This window comes from Carettochelys insculpta, chromosome 15 (assembly GCF_033958435.1).
Source record: "Carettochelys insculpta isolate YL-2023 chromosome 15, ASM3395843v1, whole genome shotgun sequence".
Lineage (NCBI taxonomy): Eukaryota > Metazoa > Chordata > Testudines > Carettochelyidae > Carettochelys > Carettochelys insculpta.
The window spans coordinates 36,889,490-36,906,723 of NC_134151.1; the positions used below are offsets into that span (position 1 = coordinate 36,889,490).

The window sequence follows — 17,234 nt, forward strand, 5'->3', positions numbered from 1 at the left end:
CTGGGCATAGAAGCCAGGTTTTCTAAGTTGCCAAGCTGCCTGGTTTGAACACGGAGCAGACTGGCTGGCAGCCCTGGAGTTGTGCATGGCTGCTTTTTAGTCCATTTGCTTTCACACATGCCTGAACTGTAGCTGTTTGGAAGAGTCAAAACAGCAGGAGTTCAGTGAGGAAGGTGTCATGTGGGATGGCCCTTCCCTAATTAGCTCCTCCCCATGTCTCTCTTGCCCGCTCCAGGCAGTGCTTTGGAGACGGTTTGAACTGGGCAGGCTGCTCCGTCATCGTTCTCCTCGGACAGCAGCGTCGCTTTGACCTCTTTGACTTCTGTTACCATCTGCTGAAGGTGCAGCGGCAGGACGGGAAGGACGAAATCATAAAGAACGTGGTAAGGCCGGGGACGGCCCCTGCTCTACCCTCTTTTGAGTGTAATCTGTAAGGCCCTGAAGCAGCAGCGTCTGGTGAGCAGGGCACCAGCAGCGTGCCCTTGTCCCGCCCCAGTCACACACCTGCTTCACCCAGGCCCCTCCCCTGCTTCACCCCCACCTGCTGCTTCCCGTGACAATAGGAAATAATAATTCCCGTTAGCTACACTGTAATTGCACCGGGTTTGGCAACAAGGAAGAGGAGAGGGCGGGAAATTAGGTCAGACTCGGGCTCTTCCGACTGCAGAATCTTCGCCCTGTAATGCTTTGGCATGACCCCAGGGCCCACAGAATGAAGGTGACTCTGTGTGAGGAGCGAGGCAGTCCCGCCACTCCCCTGGAGCTGTGCAGCCCCAGAGCAGTGTGAGGTAGGAAGCTCCTGCTGCTCTAGGGCTATGCCGCTCTCCCCACACTCACCAGAAGAGGTGTGGTGCCGATAAAGAGTGGGGAGAGCAGACACTGTGTGTGCCCCTGTGTGTTGCACCTGCCCTGAAGGGTCAGATCCCCAGAACTACCCTCTCCCTGCTCTTGTGTTGTAGATAGGCAGCACAGCACTGGACCCCCAGCGAGGGACCCAGCGTGGCTAGCATTATCCTCTCTCATTAAACGCTGCTCAAAGTGGGCTAGAGCCCCCATGGTAGGAGTCCTACCCAGAGTCACAGCAGAGAGGCCAACAAGTTAACAGGCATGGGAGCTGAACCCTTTTGCCTTAAAGCAGAGACCTTCCACTTGGCCATAGGGCGCTGCATGCAGACAACAGGAAATAATTCCCGTTAGCTGCGCTGTAATTGCACCAGCTTTGGCAACGAGCAAGCGGAGGGGGCGGGAAATTAGGTCAGACTCAGGCTTTTCTAACTACAGCATCTTTGCCCTGTAATGCTTTGGCATGACTCCAGGGCCCATAGAATGGAGGTGACTCAGTGCCAGGAGCGAGGCAGAAGCATAACAGGGGTTGTGACAGCTCCGCCAAGGTTCCTTAGCCACAGGCTAGAGGTCTTGGAGAGGTTGTCCAGCTGGCCGAGAGGGATGGCTTTATGTCGCTTTGCCTGTGGTTCTCCCCTCTTCTAGCCCCTGAAGAAGATGGCTGACCGGATCAGAAAGTATCAGATTCTGAACAATGAGATTTTCGCCATCCTGAACAAGTACATGAAGTCAGTGGAAACAGACAGCTCCACAGTTGAACATGTGCGCTGCTTCCAGCCCCCAATCCACCAGTCGCTGGCGACCACTTGCTAAGCAGCTGGTGCTCTTGTGAATGTTAAATTCCCTTGGCAGTAGGGAGGAAGAGAGACTGGATCGGAACAAGAACTGGAAGGAGGAGACTTGACAATGGATCTGGCAAGAAGGGAGATCGGGTACACCCGGTACATACAAGAACACACCTTCCTATCTGGCCCTGCTTGAGTGCATGTCCTGTAGCATCCCTGTGGGTTGGTTTTACCTGTAGCTTTAAGCCTGGGAGTGGGAGGGGAGGGGCAGAATGTGCATTTCTTCCATGGTGCGGGTTTTGGTTTTTTGGTTTTGTTTTCTTGTGATATGCCCAGTCGCACACAAAACTCTGAAGCCATATGAGGGTTCCAGGCATGAGCTGATTGTTTCCTGGCACCCAAAGCCATCTCCCAGGGTTGGTGCCGAGAGGCACGTGGAACTCCCCCTACATTCCACAACAACGAGGCGGGCTCGTTTGAAGACATCCCCCAATGAGGGGAGCAAAATGGTGGCACTTCTCACTAGACAGCCCACAGAGCAACGAGCCCTGGAAGGAAACCACGTTAATTCAGAGTTTGAGTCTAGCGAGCCTCCCTGTCTGCCCAGGACGAGATTTCTCCAGTCATTTCAGCATGTCTCCGTACCGTCAAGAATCTCTCCCTGCAGCTCAGTAAGGGAGGATTTGTGCTGCATGGGTTCAAAAACAGCAATGAGGTAACGACAGAATGACTGTCCCCCCCATTTCAGAGAGCTGGGAGAAGAGAGGATATCATGGTGGTTTCGCGCTACATCCCATATTCCCACTAATTCAGAAGAGCTGCCTCCTGAAAGTATAACTACCAGGGAGTAAATGATGCACTCTCCTAACGAATGTGGTGTGCTGCATTTTCTTGAAAATCCCACTAGCTATATTACCCAGGGAGATGAGGGGTGGGATTCAGTGATCCTAGCACCCCAGCTGGTCTCTAGAACTGTTCATGTTCATGTCATCTTTTCTTTAGCCAAGGATCAGACATCCTCATGGGATAATGAGCTGGAAAGTCTGACGTGGGCCCCTCCCTCCTCAGTTTTTGTTTTTGTGTTAAATGAGTTCTTGTAGCGTATGCCTACAAGGCATGGAGAATTGCAGCCAGGGCTAATGGAAACTCCATTACACAGAAACATCAGGATCCTTTCGAGCAGGGAAATGAAATGCCAGAAAGGAGATAAATGTTGTATTTTCAGGACTCTACAAAGGAAATACATTATTCCATTTCCCTCTGACTCTTTAACACTGGTAAAGATTGTGTGAGAGTAAACAAATCTAGTTGGAACATCACAGAAATCTTCAGCATTCATCTTCCCCAAATCAGCTTCTTTGAAGTGAGATAAAGGGTCTTGTGTGATGTGGCAAAAGCAAAGGGCCAGACCCTGAGCTCAGCTGCCCCAGAAGAAACTTGGAGTGACCCCTCGGACTTCAGGGATGTCCCAGATGTAGAAGAGTTTAGAACCTACCCTCAGTATAAGACTTAAGCTCCATGCCACATGCATCGCTCCTAATGCACTCTGGCTTCACTGCTGAGAAAGTTTTCATTTTGTAATCTTATTTACGTTATATCAGACCTGTTGCCGTTATGTAACACAACCATGTTAATGCACTGCATCACAACATAACCCAATTTAGGGCCTCACGATACAGTGCTCTCAAAATTGCTGGGAAACCGGAGACGGTGAATTACTTAGTGTGGGAGAACAGGAGGTAGATCAGTTGACGAGGTGTCTCAGCTAGAGCATTCTGTCTTTGAGAGAGGTAGCCAGCTCAGTATTATCGGCTATAGGTGAATTTCAGATGCAAGATGCCTTTGTTCTCCCAGAGGCCTACCTCTGTTTCCCTGGCAACCAGTGACTACCCCCCTCAAGCACTGCTGGGCGTATTTACCACCTTCAGTTTCTCCCGGCTGAGGCAGCTGTTTTAAGCTACAAAAGGAAAACTCTGGTGCGTTTTAATCTGAAATTTACGTGGATGTGGAGTGAGATCATCTCAAATCCCCACTGGCTGAGGGAGGGAAAGACCAAGGGGGATGGATTCTGTCCCGCCCCATCTGGAGCAGGAGCGGACTGTGAAGGACACAGTTAACATTGGAAGGTTCTGCTTCATATGGTCTCCTCCACTAAAGACAGTTGTCACATCTGGGCACTGCACAAATAAAATACACAGCCTCTCGTGACACTTCACTGAATGTTGCCGTTGTGGCAGAAAACACTACAAGCTTAATACGAAAGGGTGAAGTACACCACACATCCGGCCTCCAGCAGCTGGACAATTGAGTGTAGTGAACTAGGCATTAAAGCCTGTCTGCCAGTGCTTCAGGTTTGAATGAGTTCCAGGGTATTTCACCACGGATGAATGTCCACTTGCAAAATATAACAGCCTTTTGCTGTTGTTTTAGGGGAGTAATTCTTGTGCCCTGTAAAACACAGCTGGATGAACTGAAATGGAATGCATAGACCAAATACATATGGTGTCCATGAAAGATGAATTTTCTTCAATGGAATCAGGTATCAGAGGAGTAGCCGTGTTAGTCTGGATCTGTAACAGCAACGAAGGGTCCTGTGGCACCTTATAGACCAACAGAAAAGTTTTGAGCATGAGCTTTCGTGAGCACAGACTCACTGCATCAGATGCTGGACCAGCATCTGATGAAGTGAGTCTTTACTCATGAAAGCTCATGCTCAAAACTTTTCTGTTAGTCTATAAGGTGCCGCAGGACCCTTCTTCAATGGAGTGACCTTCGGGGGGGTGGGGGGCGGTGAAAAAAATTGAGCAGGAGACCAACCTGGAAGAAGAAGAGTATTTATCAGCTGTAGGGTTTAAGTGGCAGTTGCTCATGTAATATGGGAGGGCAGCAAGGGCTTAGTCACACAACCCCAAAAGGATGCAAGTCCAGCTGTGTTGATCTTGGCTCCTGTTTAACTGCATATTAACAGGGGTTCCACAACTGGGCCCTTATCCCATTGAATGAACTGGAAAACTATTTTTTTTTGTGCTTGTTCTTTTTAAGTTAATTATCTTCAATAGAAATACGGTACAAATTATTAGTAGTGAGGGAAATAAACCATTGTAACAGATTACCAAAGGCTGCAGTAAATCCTCCAGCACTTGGGATATGTCTGCATTGCAGTGTATGCTCACGATTCAAGCTCAGGTTCAACCCTAACCCTCCTATCTACACAAAAATTGGGCTAACCCAGGACTTGCTCCCAAGGATGCATGGGAGTGGATTGTCTAAGTCTTATTCAAGCTAGGGCACAATCACTGTTACTCTGCAGTGTAGATGCAGCCCCATGGGACTTGTGCTTTGGGAGTCCACCAAAAGATTCCCACAATCCCATGGGCTGACTTTCTTTGTCCTCCAGACAGTTAGGTTTTTCTACTCTGCACCACAAAGAAAGGACTAGAGCAGCCATATTTGGCGAGGGCACTGTTTGGGTTATTGGTGGACTCAGACTCACATAATGCAGCGTGAATGCTGGTGTTCCTGTCTGTTAATCTATAACGTGCCACGGGATTTCTTGTTGAGCTGTGTCTACGCTACAGAAATAACTTTGAAGCTGATTACTTTGAAGTACAACTTTGAAGTGAGCAACTTCGAAGTAGAACGTCTACACACACCCTACTTTGAAGTTAGACTTCGACGTAGGGCACTACTCCATTCCTGGGAATGAAGTAAGGACTTCGAAGTTGGGCTCCCTACTTCGAAGTAAGGGAAAATGTGTGTAGACTTCCTGCTGGCTACTTCAATGTAGTGCCTGACTTTGAAGTTAACTTCAGAGTTAGTTCCTAGCGTAGATGCACCCTTGGTGTTCCAAACTGAGACCCAGGGTGCAACAGTTCCTTACCTGGGATCACAAAAGGGTGTAGATGCTCAGACTCCGTTAACAAACCTGGGGTCTACTCACTTAACTTCTCCTAACTCTGGGCTTACACTTGAGTGTAAATATAAGTGCTTACATCAAGACTGGATTGATGTCTTCTTTATATGCTGCAGTTCATGTGGAAGTGGTTGGGTTTGATGCAGCAATCAGAGGATGAAACGTTTTGGCCTGACTGACGCAGGAGGTCACACTAGATGATCATGATGATTCCTTCAGGCTTCAGATCTCTATGAAATGTGAGTATTCACCGTACACAGTCAAGTTCCTTGATGACCCTGTACTTGATTTTGAGCAGGGCAGCAGAAAGTGGAAATCAAAGCATCTCAAATTCTCTTAGCTCAGTGGTGTCCTTTTGTCCTTTTCTCCAGCAGCACTTGGTAGGCATGGTGAACGCTGCACTAGTCCCTTTTTTTTTTTGCTTCATTATTCGATTTCCATCAGTTTATGTATTTGTGATCCAGCACAAAACTTTGTTCTTGAAAGTTGTAAAGACACATTTGCAAGAACACTTCTCCCATGTACCATATTTGTACGTAGAGGAGATTGGGGGGGTTTGTACAACAAATTTAAATGTATTTATCGTGAAGTATGTTTCTGCTCATGAGTGAATATGGTGTTAAATTCATGAATCATCTTTGCCGTGCAGCTGAAGATGATGTTTTGTATTTTTTGCTGGTCACCAGAAGCTTCCATCTTTATTAAAAATGCTTCTGTGATGATGAAGCACCTTGTACATTGTGATATGTCCCATAACACAGCAACAAACTACGTGAAGTAGACATGGGATGATTTTTGTAGTGGGAAAATAGAAGTGGGGATCAGTGGAGAATGGGGAAAATCTTCAATTATGCCATGATACTAAGGATCTCTAACATTTCTGGTTGGAATGTGGCAGGGTGTTGAACGTTGCCAAAAATCTTGACTTCTTTGCAAAACCCAACATTTTCCATGTCTCAGGTTTTCTCTTTCCCAACAAGAATGAAAAATTGCAAGGGAAATTAGGTACTTTCTGCTAGACAGTTTCATTGAGTTGAAAACCCAGTTCACGGTCGCACAAAAAGCTTTGATGGAAGAGCTGATGAGCCCGACTCAAAACGGTTTGGAACTGTGGACCAGATTCTCTGCTCTAGCACAGTTCACTGTTTCCAAAACGGCTTCTGCACTCCAGGAGGAGCTTGCTGCTGCCTTCACCCCAGGGGTTAGTCCCACTTGGATGCACCCTTAATGCTTCAGTTCCCTGTAATGGCACATACAATAGATGTTGCAATGCAGAGGAAACGCACTTGCATTGCTGAATCCTGCCTTTACTGGCGTAAAGTGGCCACCTGGGAGAGAGACAGGTGCCACCCAGCTGATTAACAGAGCATCCACAACACTCAGGGCTGACAACATGTGTTTCTACTGGTGTTGCACATCCACACATCCCATGGTGCACAGAACAAAATTTATTCTGCCACAGATGGAAAAAATTAGAGGGAACCCTGGTGAGGACCTTGGTTTTAAATCTCCTGCACCTCTCGAAGCACAGTGCCTGCTTAGCACCAGGTGGAGAGACTGCTTCTGTAATGATCACAGAGGAAAAAGTGCTGGGTTTTTGGATCAGCAGCACTGTTCCTTGTAAGCTGAGCAGTTGAGCAGCAACTTGATGTGCAAAATTACCTGGTGACCCTTAAGTGAATGGCCACGCTCGGGCATGTTAGGGTGAATTGCATGGGCACTTGAACAACGCGGTGAGGTACATGGGGTGGAGGCAGGGTCCAGAGACCCTTTTAAATTGTGATAGGGAAATGTGCCTTACCGCAAAAGCCTAAACCACAAACTCCAGACCAAGAATTGAGGAACCAAGTGAATTGGGGAAGTCTAACCCAGTTAGCAATGGAATTTACTGAAGTGCTAGGTAGGTCCTATGGTGTAATGGTCAGCACTCAGGACTCTGAATCCTGTGATCTGAGTTCATATCTCAGTAGGACTGTTTGCTGTAAACCCCTTCTCTATCTTATGTTCTTATGCTTGAAGACTGCACTGTCTGCAGCCACGCTCTCCCCGGTCTAAAATTAACAAACAGGAACAACCTATACAGAAAAGAGCCATGGCCTCTGACCTAGCACCCCAGAGGCGCCAGCTGCATACCTTCAAAGGGAAAAAGAAGTATCGGATGTATGGTTGTGTAAAAAGGGGAGGGGGCTGAGAGGGGTTGCAGGCGAAGAGAAGCGGAAGCAACCAGGATGTGATGCGTCAGGCCCCTCGGGAGGAGCCAGCAAACGGCAGATCATAAAAGGGGGCAACTAAGTAAGGAGGAAAAGGAACTCCCAAATCCTAGAAAGACCGGATGCTGTCTGCAACAAGGACTGATCACCCTTCGCCGCTCCTCCCGCCTGCTCACGAGTTAAATAGAGTAGTGTGTGAAAACCCATTGGTACCACGAAGAAATTTGTAACAGTATAGCTTAGATAGGCAGATGCAGTGTTTTATTGTTTTGTTCCTGTACCTGCTCAGCTACGTAAGTAAAAGTTAGCAGTTGCATTTTATCTCTGACTTTTCTTTTGATACCCTGCCATAGCTATGTGTATTGCTGTGTGTGTGTCTTTAGTTTTATGAGTCTGTAAGGGTCACGTGTAAGGCTGAGGCAAAAACGCCCCAGGACCCCCGAGAGGGCTTTGACCCAATGACTGGGAAGTTCTGAAAGCAAGCTGCCTCAGCTGGGATGCGTGGTCCACTGAACCTCCGTCTTCTACAGAACAGAGTGTTGTTTGTGTCTGTACGTCACTTTCTCCTATTAATCCTTAAGTCGTATCCCCTGAAACTCAAAACTCACACTTCTTGGGGATAGATAACAGCTCTTAGAAATCAGGATAGATAACAGCCAATGAATCCCACCAACCCGTGGGCTATTTTAGAGAACTGACTGGGAGTTAGAAAAACCCCAGGGGGTGTTTCTTTTCCTTTTGGGTGTAATCCTATTCCTCCTGTTAGTAGTGTGGTGTAAGCCACAGCTATAATTACATTAGTTTTGTAATAAATAGCACAATCACTCTCAGTGGAGCGGGCCATCACTGAGACACAGCCCTCTCTTTTCCCCAGTTCAACACTTCACCCACCTCTCACCTCCACCCTTATTTAGGACTTGGAGCACAGCATATTTGCTCTTCACTTGAGAGAAGTTCAAATGCTGCCCAGCTGATTAGCAGAGCATCCATTGCTAGGTGTTGTGTTTCTGTTGGTGGTGCATGTTTGCACAGGTCTCAGTGCACATAGAAATGATTCTGCACATGGATGGAAAAGATTAGAGGGAACGTTAATCAGCAGCATTGGAGCCTGTGTCAGAGGTCTCCTGACGTTCTGCTCTCCTGTCCCAGGACGGACTGACTCTGGAAATGGCTTGGCTGTATGATCATAGCAAGTGTGGCTGAGGGGACGAAAAAAGTAACACTTAGCCTAGGACTGTGGGTGGGGGAAAGCAGAGAAAATACATTTAATCAGATTCAGAGAACCTGAGAAGCTCCTTCTGCCTTAAGAGTCCACTCTGATTGTGGCAGGGCTGCCTTAAGAAAGCAACAGCTTCAGGAGGTTGCTTACAGGAAAGGCCTGTGAAGGTGAAGGGGACCAAACTTGTAGGCTTGTAGAAGTAGAATGAGATCCTTTCTTTATGTTGCTTAAAGCATTGGCATGGTTTTTCAACCAGTCCCATGGAATTCAAGAGCAGGGACAGAATTCCCTATTTCTGGCTCTATAGAACTTTTGCATAGAAGGTAGCTCAGGAATGAGTCTGGCTGAGAGAGGAAAAAAAAAACAGATGAAAGGAACTATGTGAGAGCAAAGCCTATTACTACTATCCTGATCTGACTCAAAACTCCTCACAGTTGCTCAAAAGAGTCCAATGTTTTCACACACCCAGGATGCATGTCATATTTCTGACTACCTTCCCCACACACCTGATGTCAGGTTTTGGTTGTGAGTGTTTGCAGATAAGGGAGCTACAAAGAAAGTGACCTTTGGATTGGTGTGTGTGGCTTTGCCTCTGCACTCTGTCTTTAGGGGACCCACTTGATCTGCGGCCTGGAAGCCTTTCGGTGTTTTTTCAACTTTTTGAGACCACAGAACGCCAAACCATAGGATTTTTTATGCGGAACACCTATGAAAATGTTCTTTAAAAAAATCACCAAACAACAACATATGCAGGAAAAACAAAATGAAGTAATTGAATCAGATATAGCAATGAAGAAGTAACATTGTCTCACATTTTAATAACAGAAAATGCATACTTTGAATAATTTTTCTAAACGCTCGTGGCACACCTGCGAGCTGGTCATGGAATACCGGTGTTCTGAGGAACATAGTTTAGGAAACACTGCTTGCTCTAGGCTGTCCCCAGATAGTTGTCCTCACTAGTCGAGTGCAATCTCCATACCTTGGCTCCAAATTGCCAGGCATTAAGCCTGTCTCCCGGTCAATGGCAGATGAGAGTACCCCCCCCTGCCCCCGGGTGCTTGGTGGGGGTGCATATCAATTGCCAAGTTTTTTCTCCTTTGTTGTCCACAAAGGAGAAGAGGAAAACAATAAACATCCCAAGGCAGGATATGACTGTTACTGCTTAAAAAAACCCTCACTTGGCATTTAACTTGCAGGAATTCACCTACAATTCCTGCCTCAGGGAAGTTCAAAAATTAACATGGAGTTGTGAAAGAAAACTCCCCAGAAAACATAGCACATCTTAAAAGCTGCTAAACTGGTATTTTACCCTCATTACTGAGCTAGGGCACAGAACCCAGGGAGAGCCCAGCCAGCCAGTCCTCTGCTGTAAAACAGAATTTCCCATGCCAAGCATTCAGAAACCAGGAACAAAGCCCTCCAAAAATGTGGGGTTCTGTTAATTTCCTTTTTGAGCTGTTAGGCTATACTTGGGTCACATGGAAACCTTTTTTCTACATCTATGAAGGCAAGGAACTTTTTTTACGTGAGAAAAGTTTTTGTGACATAATGGCTACGTCTACACGTGCAGCCAACATCGAAATAGCTTATTTCGATGTTGCGACATCGAAATAGTCTATTTCGATGAATAACGTCTACACGTCCTCCAGGGCTGGCAACGTCGATGTTCAACTTCGACGTTGCTCAGCCCAACATCGAAATAGGCGCAGCGAGGGAACGTCTACACGTCAAAGTAGCACACATCGAAATAGGGATGCCAGGCACAGCTGCAGACAGGGTCACAGGGCGGACTCAACAGCAAGCCGCTCCCTTAAAGGGCCCCTCCCAGACACAGTTGCACTAAACAACACAAGATACACAGAGCCGACAACTGGTTGCAGACCCTGTGCCTGCAGCATAGATCCCCAGCTGCCGCAGAAGCAGCCAGAAGCCCTAGGCTAAGGGTTGCTGCCCACAGTGACCATAGAGCCCCGCAGGGGCTGGAGAGAGAGCATCTCTCAACCCCCCAGCTGATGGCCGCCATGGAGGACCCGGCAATTTCGACGTTGCGGGACGCGGATCGTCTACACGGTCCCTACTTCGACGTTGAACGTCGAAGTAGGGCGCTATTCCTATCTCCGCATGAGGTTAGCGACTTCGACGTCTCGCCGCCTAACGTCGAAGTTAACTTCGAAATAGCGCCTGACGCGTGTAGACGCGACGGGCGCTATTTCGAAGTTGGTGCCGCTACTTCGAAGTAGCGTGCACGTGTAGACGCAGCTAATATGACCTCAGTCTAAATATCACTCTGATGTGAGAAACAGTCTCAGAAGGGTAGCCAGGTTAGTCTGAAGCTTCACAAATAACAAGCAGTCCTGTAGCACCTTAAAGACTAACATATTTATTAGGTCATGAGTTTTCATGCGTAAGATTCACTTCTTCAGATGACTGACGCTCATGACCTAATAAAGGTGTTAGTCTCCAAGCTGGTACAGGACTGCTTGTTATGTCATGGGAGTTGGCAGGCTGGAACAGCTAGCTCACCCCAGACAATGCTTATTTTTAGAACTGCTGCAGTAAAGGCCATTTTCTCACTGAAGTCCAGTTTTTCAAGCTTCTCCCCCGCACCCTCACGTTCTTTAAATGTGATCATTTGAAAAACAGGCAGTTCCCCAAACTTCCTGGCCATCTACTGCTTATCGATCAGAAAAGGATCTCCCCACACACACCCAACACACGCACACATCTCATGTGAAGCCTGCAAACTGTGCCATCGGGCTCTCAGATTACACCACACAACAGGAGAATGTTTCCACCATGTCCTTCAGAAACATGTGCCCAAAGCAATTTTGTTACTAGGTCTGCAACAGCAACAGATTCCGCATGAAGTTTTCATCTTCTAATGTAGGATAATTGATACCTGGAGTTGTTCCATGACGATGTTCCTGGGCTAGGCGATGTGGGTGGAAGGGGAAGAGGCTGAAATGTGGCTGAGGGTATTATTAGTCACACTTGACACGGCCTTATCCTCCCCGCTGGATTCCTGTCAGGTAGCTCAGCTTGCTTATGGCTTGTGAACCAGTCTTTCAGGTGTATCAGCATTGCTAGGAGATAAGCAGCTGACGGGGACTCCTGGGTTTTGGAGAACGGGGAAGGGCTCTGATTATTTTTTTAAAGGAATCATCTGAGATAAATGCCAGCAGGTGAGGCAATAAATAGCTGAGAGGTGAGCGCAGTAGATTGTGGGAAACAAACTGGAACCGCCTTTTTCATTCAAAAATGAGCTAGCTAAAGAAAGTCATAAAAGAATTCTTTGTTGTGCTGAGGTTTCTTGTCATCACTCACAAGGGACTAAGCACACAATGGCAAAAGCTTCTGTAACTATAGCCCGGTTCCTCATGGCCGTAAACCTCATATCAGATACATCCGTGTAGAATGAGTCAAATGTGATTCTTCTTATTTGCATGCAATGTATATGTAGCCATGTCCAACACAGGGTAGCAGAGAGACAAAGTAGGTGAAGTCGTAGTTTCTGCTGGACCACATTCTATATGGTAACAGAGGTAGCTGTGTTAGTCTGTCTCCATCAACTTCTGTGGGTGTGGCAGAAAAGCTCCTGTCTCTCACCCACAGAAGTTGGTCCAGTAAAACATACGACTTCACCCAGCTTGCCCCATCTCTAACCTATACATCCTTTGTACGGATGGGAGAGCCGCTTCCCCCCCACCCACGCTCAGGGTCAGGCCAAAAGGAACACGGAGAGGATTCGATGATGGTAACAAAAATGAGTTGTACCTAGGTTAGTCAGGCCAGATCTACACTAGGGGAGAAAAATCCATGTAAAATATGCAACTTTAGCTACGTGAATGGTATAGCTGGAGTCGACATACCTTACAGTGGGTTTTTTTGTGACTCCCCACAGTGGGAGAAACTCTCCTGGAGGACTGGTGTTAACAGGGGTAACTTCAGCATTCGATTTACCATGTCCCTACTAGACACGCTAAATTGAACCATGGAAGATTGACCTCCAGAGCATCGACCAACTGGGAAGTATAGAGAAGCCCTCAGACACAGCAGAGAAACAGTTCCTGTCCATTTGTGGGTAAGCAATTGTCAGGCTCAGGGTAAGGGTGCTTTTGCAGTATGCGGCTGTTAGTGACAAGGACAAAGTGGGCTGCAGCTCTCAAAAGCTTATGCCCCAATAAATGTGTTAGTCTTTAAGGCACCACAGGCCTCCTTGTTTTTTGCTGCAACAGACTAACACCACCGCATCTCTGAAGCTTGTCTTCTTTTAGAAAAGGCAGTTTTTTGGGAACGCAGTGAACTGCGCTCTGCCTTTGGTCCCGATGCTGCCATTCACATCACCTATCAGCAGAATCTCAGCAGTGCACGTACATCAGGACAAAACTCCCAGCCTCGAAAGTAGCCACAGGTAAGTAGTGATGGTGTCAGTCAAATGAGGCATCACGATTTCCTTTGGTTTGTTTTTTAAAGTAATTCTGACACAGCAGCGTTTCACTGGGCAACTAAAAAGAACCAGTATCAGAGAGGTAGCTGTGTTAGTTTGTATCTTCGAGAAAAACAAGAAGTCCTGTGGCACCTTCTAGACTAACAGATAGGACAGGACTTCTTGTTGTTCTAAAAAGAACTAGCCCCACTTTCTCCCACTGAGGGCTTAAGAGTTTTATAGTCCCTGTAGAAGGGCAATGTATCAAGGGATACATCCCATAGTCCCTGCTTCTAGCAGTCAGAGATTTAGGGACACAACATCCTTGACCTTGGCTAATAGCTATTCATAGATGTAGTCACCATCAACTTACCCCATTCTTTTATGAACTATGAATACAGATTGACAAGGATTGTTCTGAAGCATTTCCCAACATGTGTAGCTAGTGTTGGTGTAGCACAGTTTAAATAACGAGTAATGGCAGGGAGTTTTTTTCAAGCAACGTGAGCAGAAATAGTGCAAGGTATTTATTAATTGTGATTATTATTGTAAAAAAGTTATTTGTATAGCTGTGGCCCCTCAGAGCCCCAGTCGTAGTCCAGGCTGTAGGTTGTTGTGCTAAGTGCTGTACAAACACGCAGCAAAAAGACAGCCCCTGCCCCAGAGAGGTGTAGCCTGACTGTCCCCAGAACATGTCCAAAGTGTGGTTTCTGAACAGTGTTCTGTATGAACATAAACAGCAGCCACAAAGGTGCTTGAAAATGACTTCACACAGGGTTACAAGACCTAGTGAGAACACAATGTAATATCAGACCTCTCCCTCTTTATTACTATACCTGGAAACCCCAGCTGAAATCAAGGCCTATGACGCTAGATACTGAACAACTCAAAGCGAAAGAGACACTGCCCCAAAGAACCTGCCACCTGACTAGACAAGCAGGAGCAGTAGTGGGAGACAGGAGTGACAACAGACCCGGAGGAACACTGGAGTGAGGGTGGTTTATTCTGGCAATGCATCCAGAGCATCTCTCTTCAGCCATCTCCCCAAATATCACTGTTGCACATCTGGCACCTACGAGTGTGTGCCAGTATTGCTGCTGCTAATCTGCATCCCCCAGTGAAATTTGCACCCCACCATCAATTTATGCCTCCACCACTCCTCATTTCCTGGACACTACAGTACAAATCAAGGATGGGCTGATGGGTACCACACTCTACCAGAAACCCACTGATCACTATACTTACCTACACGCTTCTAGCTTCCATCTGCACACACAACTAGATCCATCGTTTACAGTCAAGCCCGTAGGTACAATCACATTTGCTCTGATCCTATTGACAGAGACCAAAAACTACAAGATCTTTACCAAATATTCATAAACCTGAATTACCCACCAGGAGAAATAAAAAAACAAATTGACAGGGCCAGACGAATACCCAGAGACCAGCTGCTCTAAGATAGGCCCCAAAAAGCCAAGAACAGATCACCACCGGTCATTACCTACAGCCCTCAACTCAAACCACTGCAACACATTATTAAAGACCTACAGCCTATCCTTAATCAGGATGCCACACTCCAGAAGGCCCTCGGTGACAGGCCTGCTCTCTCCTACAGACAACCTCCCAACCTTCTGAGGATTTTCACCAACAGCCACAGTCTATACTGCAGGAACACCAGTCCTGGAACTTTTCCTTGCAACAAAGCCCGTTGCCAACCTTGTTCACATATCTATTCTGGAGATACCATCACTGGACCTAACCAGGTTATTCACAGAATCACAGGCACATTCTCATGTTCCTCAACTAACATCATATATCCCATCATGTGCCAACAATGCCCAGATGCTTTGTATATTGGACAGACTTCTAACTCTCCGAGGCAAAGAATTGACGGGCATAAAACAGACATAAAAACACTCCTGATCCACAAACCGGTGAGTCACCACTTTAATGGAGTGGGCCATTCTGTTAATGACCTGAAAGTTTGCGTCTTACTGAAGAGGAATTTTCACAACACTTTGGACAGAGAGGCTGCTGAACTTGCTTTTATATTCAAATTTGACACATTAACATGTGGTTTGAACCAGGATGGGAAGTTTTAGGTCATTACAGGGGCTCTTTTGCCCACTTGACTTAATCTAATTCCTGACTCCCCCGCTCCCCTTCTGCCCGGATGCTCTCTGATTTGCTCACCTTGATAATATTTTTCTGATTTGTCAACCTTGATTACTATTTTTGGTTCTCTGAGCCTTAAGTATTGTCTGTTCTGGTATAGCTATGGTCTGAGGAAGTGGGTCTGTCCCACGAAAGCACATCGCCTAATGAATGATTTTGTTAGTCTTTAAAGTGCTACTGGACTGCTTTTTTGTTTTGATAGCATATAGACTAGGACGGCTTCCTCTCTGTTACTACTCAGGAGAGAAATCCTGCAGCGATTGCTGGGCCCTGATAAACTCACCCACGCTCACAACGTGGATTTGCCTGAAGGCAGGTTGTGCAGCAACGTCAGGATTTAGCTTCACGCTTGCCGAGCCCAACAATCTCCCTGCTTTGTGCTAAGAACAATGCCCATATTGTTTGGATTGACTGTGCAATAAAGTTAAGAAGCACTTTTATTTGGCTGGTGCAACCTGTCTAAACCAGGGACCTACTGGTACACCCTAAGCAGCCCTGATAAAAGCCAAACCACCTACCGAAAATGACCTTCACATTTGCTGGGGAAACAACGTACTAGCTCCCCATTGATAAGGATAGTCTGGCTGAATGAAGACAACAACCTGTTTGTAAGGGTTTTACTGATCCCTACAGAGTTCCTGTTTGAGTTGGCCAGCGGTCACCCTTTAATGGAAAGACAAGGGCTGTTGTGTGTGCGGTGAGTTGTTGTACATACAGTTGCAAGACAGAAGGCGCTGGTGAGGAGGAGGGAAAGAAGCGTTACATGCACAGCAGTGCTGGATGACCAGCTCTCAAGCCTTGACACTGACATGTAATAATTTGTCTCAAGTGAACAGACATACCATCATTGGTAGTTGTTTTCCTGCCAGCTCAGCTCTCCAAGGGGAACACATTCCAAAGCACCTGAGTGACTCAGGGCCTGAATTCTTAAAGATATTTAGACCCCTAACTTGCCGTGAAATCAAGGGGAGGTGGGCACCTAGGTATTGGTGGCAGAGCCTAGGTCCGGATGAAACTCAGTCTTCCCTCATTCCTAATTCTCTTTGGCCCCTTGAAAGTGTATTAGAATTCATTTGTTAATTTTGGTGTGACTCTAAGACCCTCAATGGTGATTTGCATTCCCCATCTGTCATCTTAAGTAGGGCAGTGTGAAGACTGCATTAAAAATGTAATATAACCAAGTTGATTGTTGTACAGTTTTCACTCTGCTTTCCCTTTGAGCTCCTAGAATTGTATTAAGGGGATAACAGGAATCAAATGCTCTGGAGAGCTAAAAAGCCACAAGTTTGCTGCTGAAGGCCCCGGGCCCTTTGTCAGAGTCTGATGTCCACAACCGTATGAAAGTGGTTAGCAGACAACACGTGTCCACTTACAAGACCATCACTTCTGTTCAATATGGAGCACGTTAGAAAACAGCAGTAGACCCTCCTCCGACTGAAACATTGAAACGGATGTTAATGGCCATGGGACTGAGCCCATTACATACCTGGACTTTATCTCTCCACCCTCACATTCTTCTCATGTCCTCTATGACTGCAATTTCACAACGCAGCCTGGAGCTTTTAAATGATCAGACTTGTTTTATTGCTGGGGTATTTTTAATAGAGTTGCTCCTGTCAGAAGTTTCTGTGACCAAATGCTGGTGTGCAAGCCCCTCCCC

At 46.7% G+C, this 17,234-nt stretch overlaps 1 protein-coding gene and 1 non-coding gene across 2 annotated transcripts in view; both read left to right on the plus strand.

Annotated features, from left to right (window-relative positions):
* The window catches only part of CYFIP2 (cytoplasmic FMR1 interacting protein 2), a 93,553-nt gene extending 89,306 nt beyond the window's left edge, over positions 1 to 4,247 (plus strand). Inside the window, exons 30-31 of the mRNA XM_075009386.1 lie at positions 236 to 383; positions 1,489 to 4,247. Coding sequence (XP_074865487.1) covers positions 236 to 383; positions 1,489 to 1,656 — 316 coding nt within the window. The 3' untranslated portion in view covers positions 1,657 to 4,247. The remainder of the gene's footprint in view (positions 1 to 235; positions 384 to 1,488) is intronic.
* Positions 4,248 to 7,444: 3,197 nt separating this feature from the next.
* On the plus strand, positions 7,445 to 7,516 carry TRNAQ-CUG (transfer RNA glutamine (anticodon CUG)). Its single transcript has one exon. It is a non-coding gene; the product is annotated as a tRNA-Gln (tRNA).
* Positions 7,517 to 17,234: the final 9,718 nt, after the last annotated feature.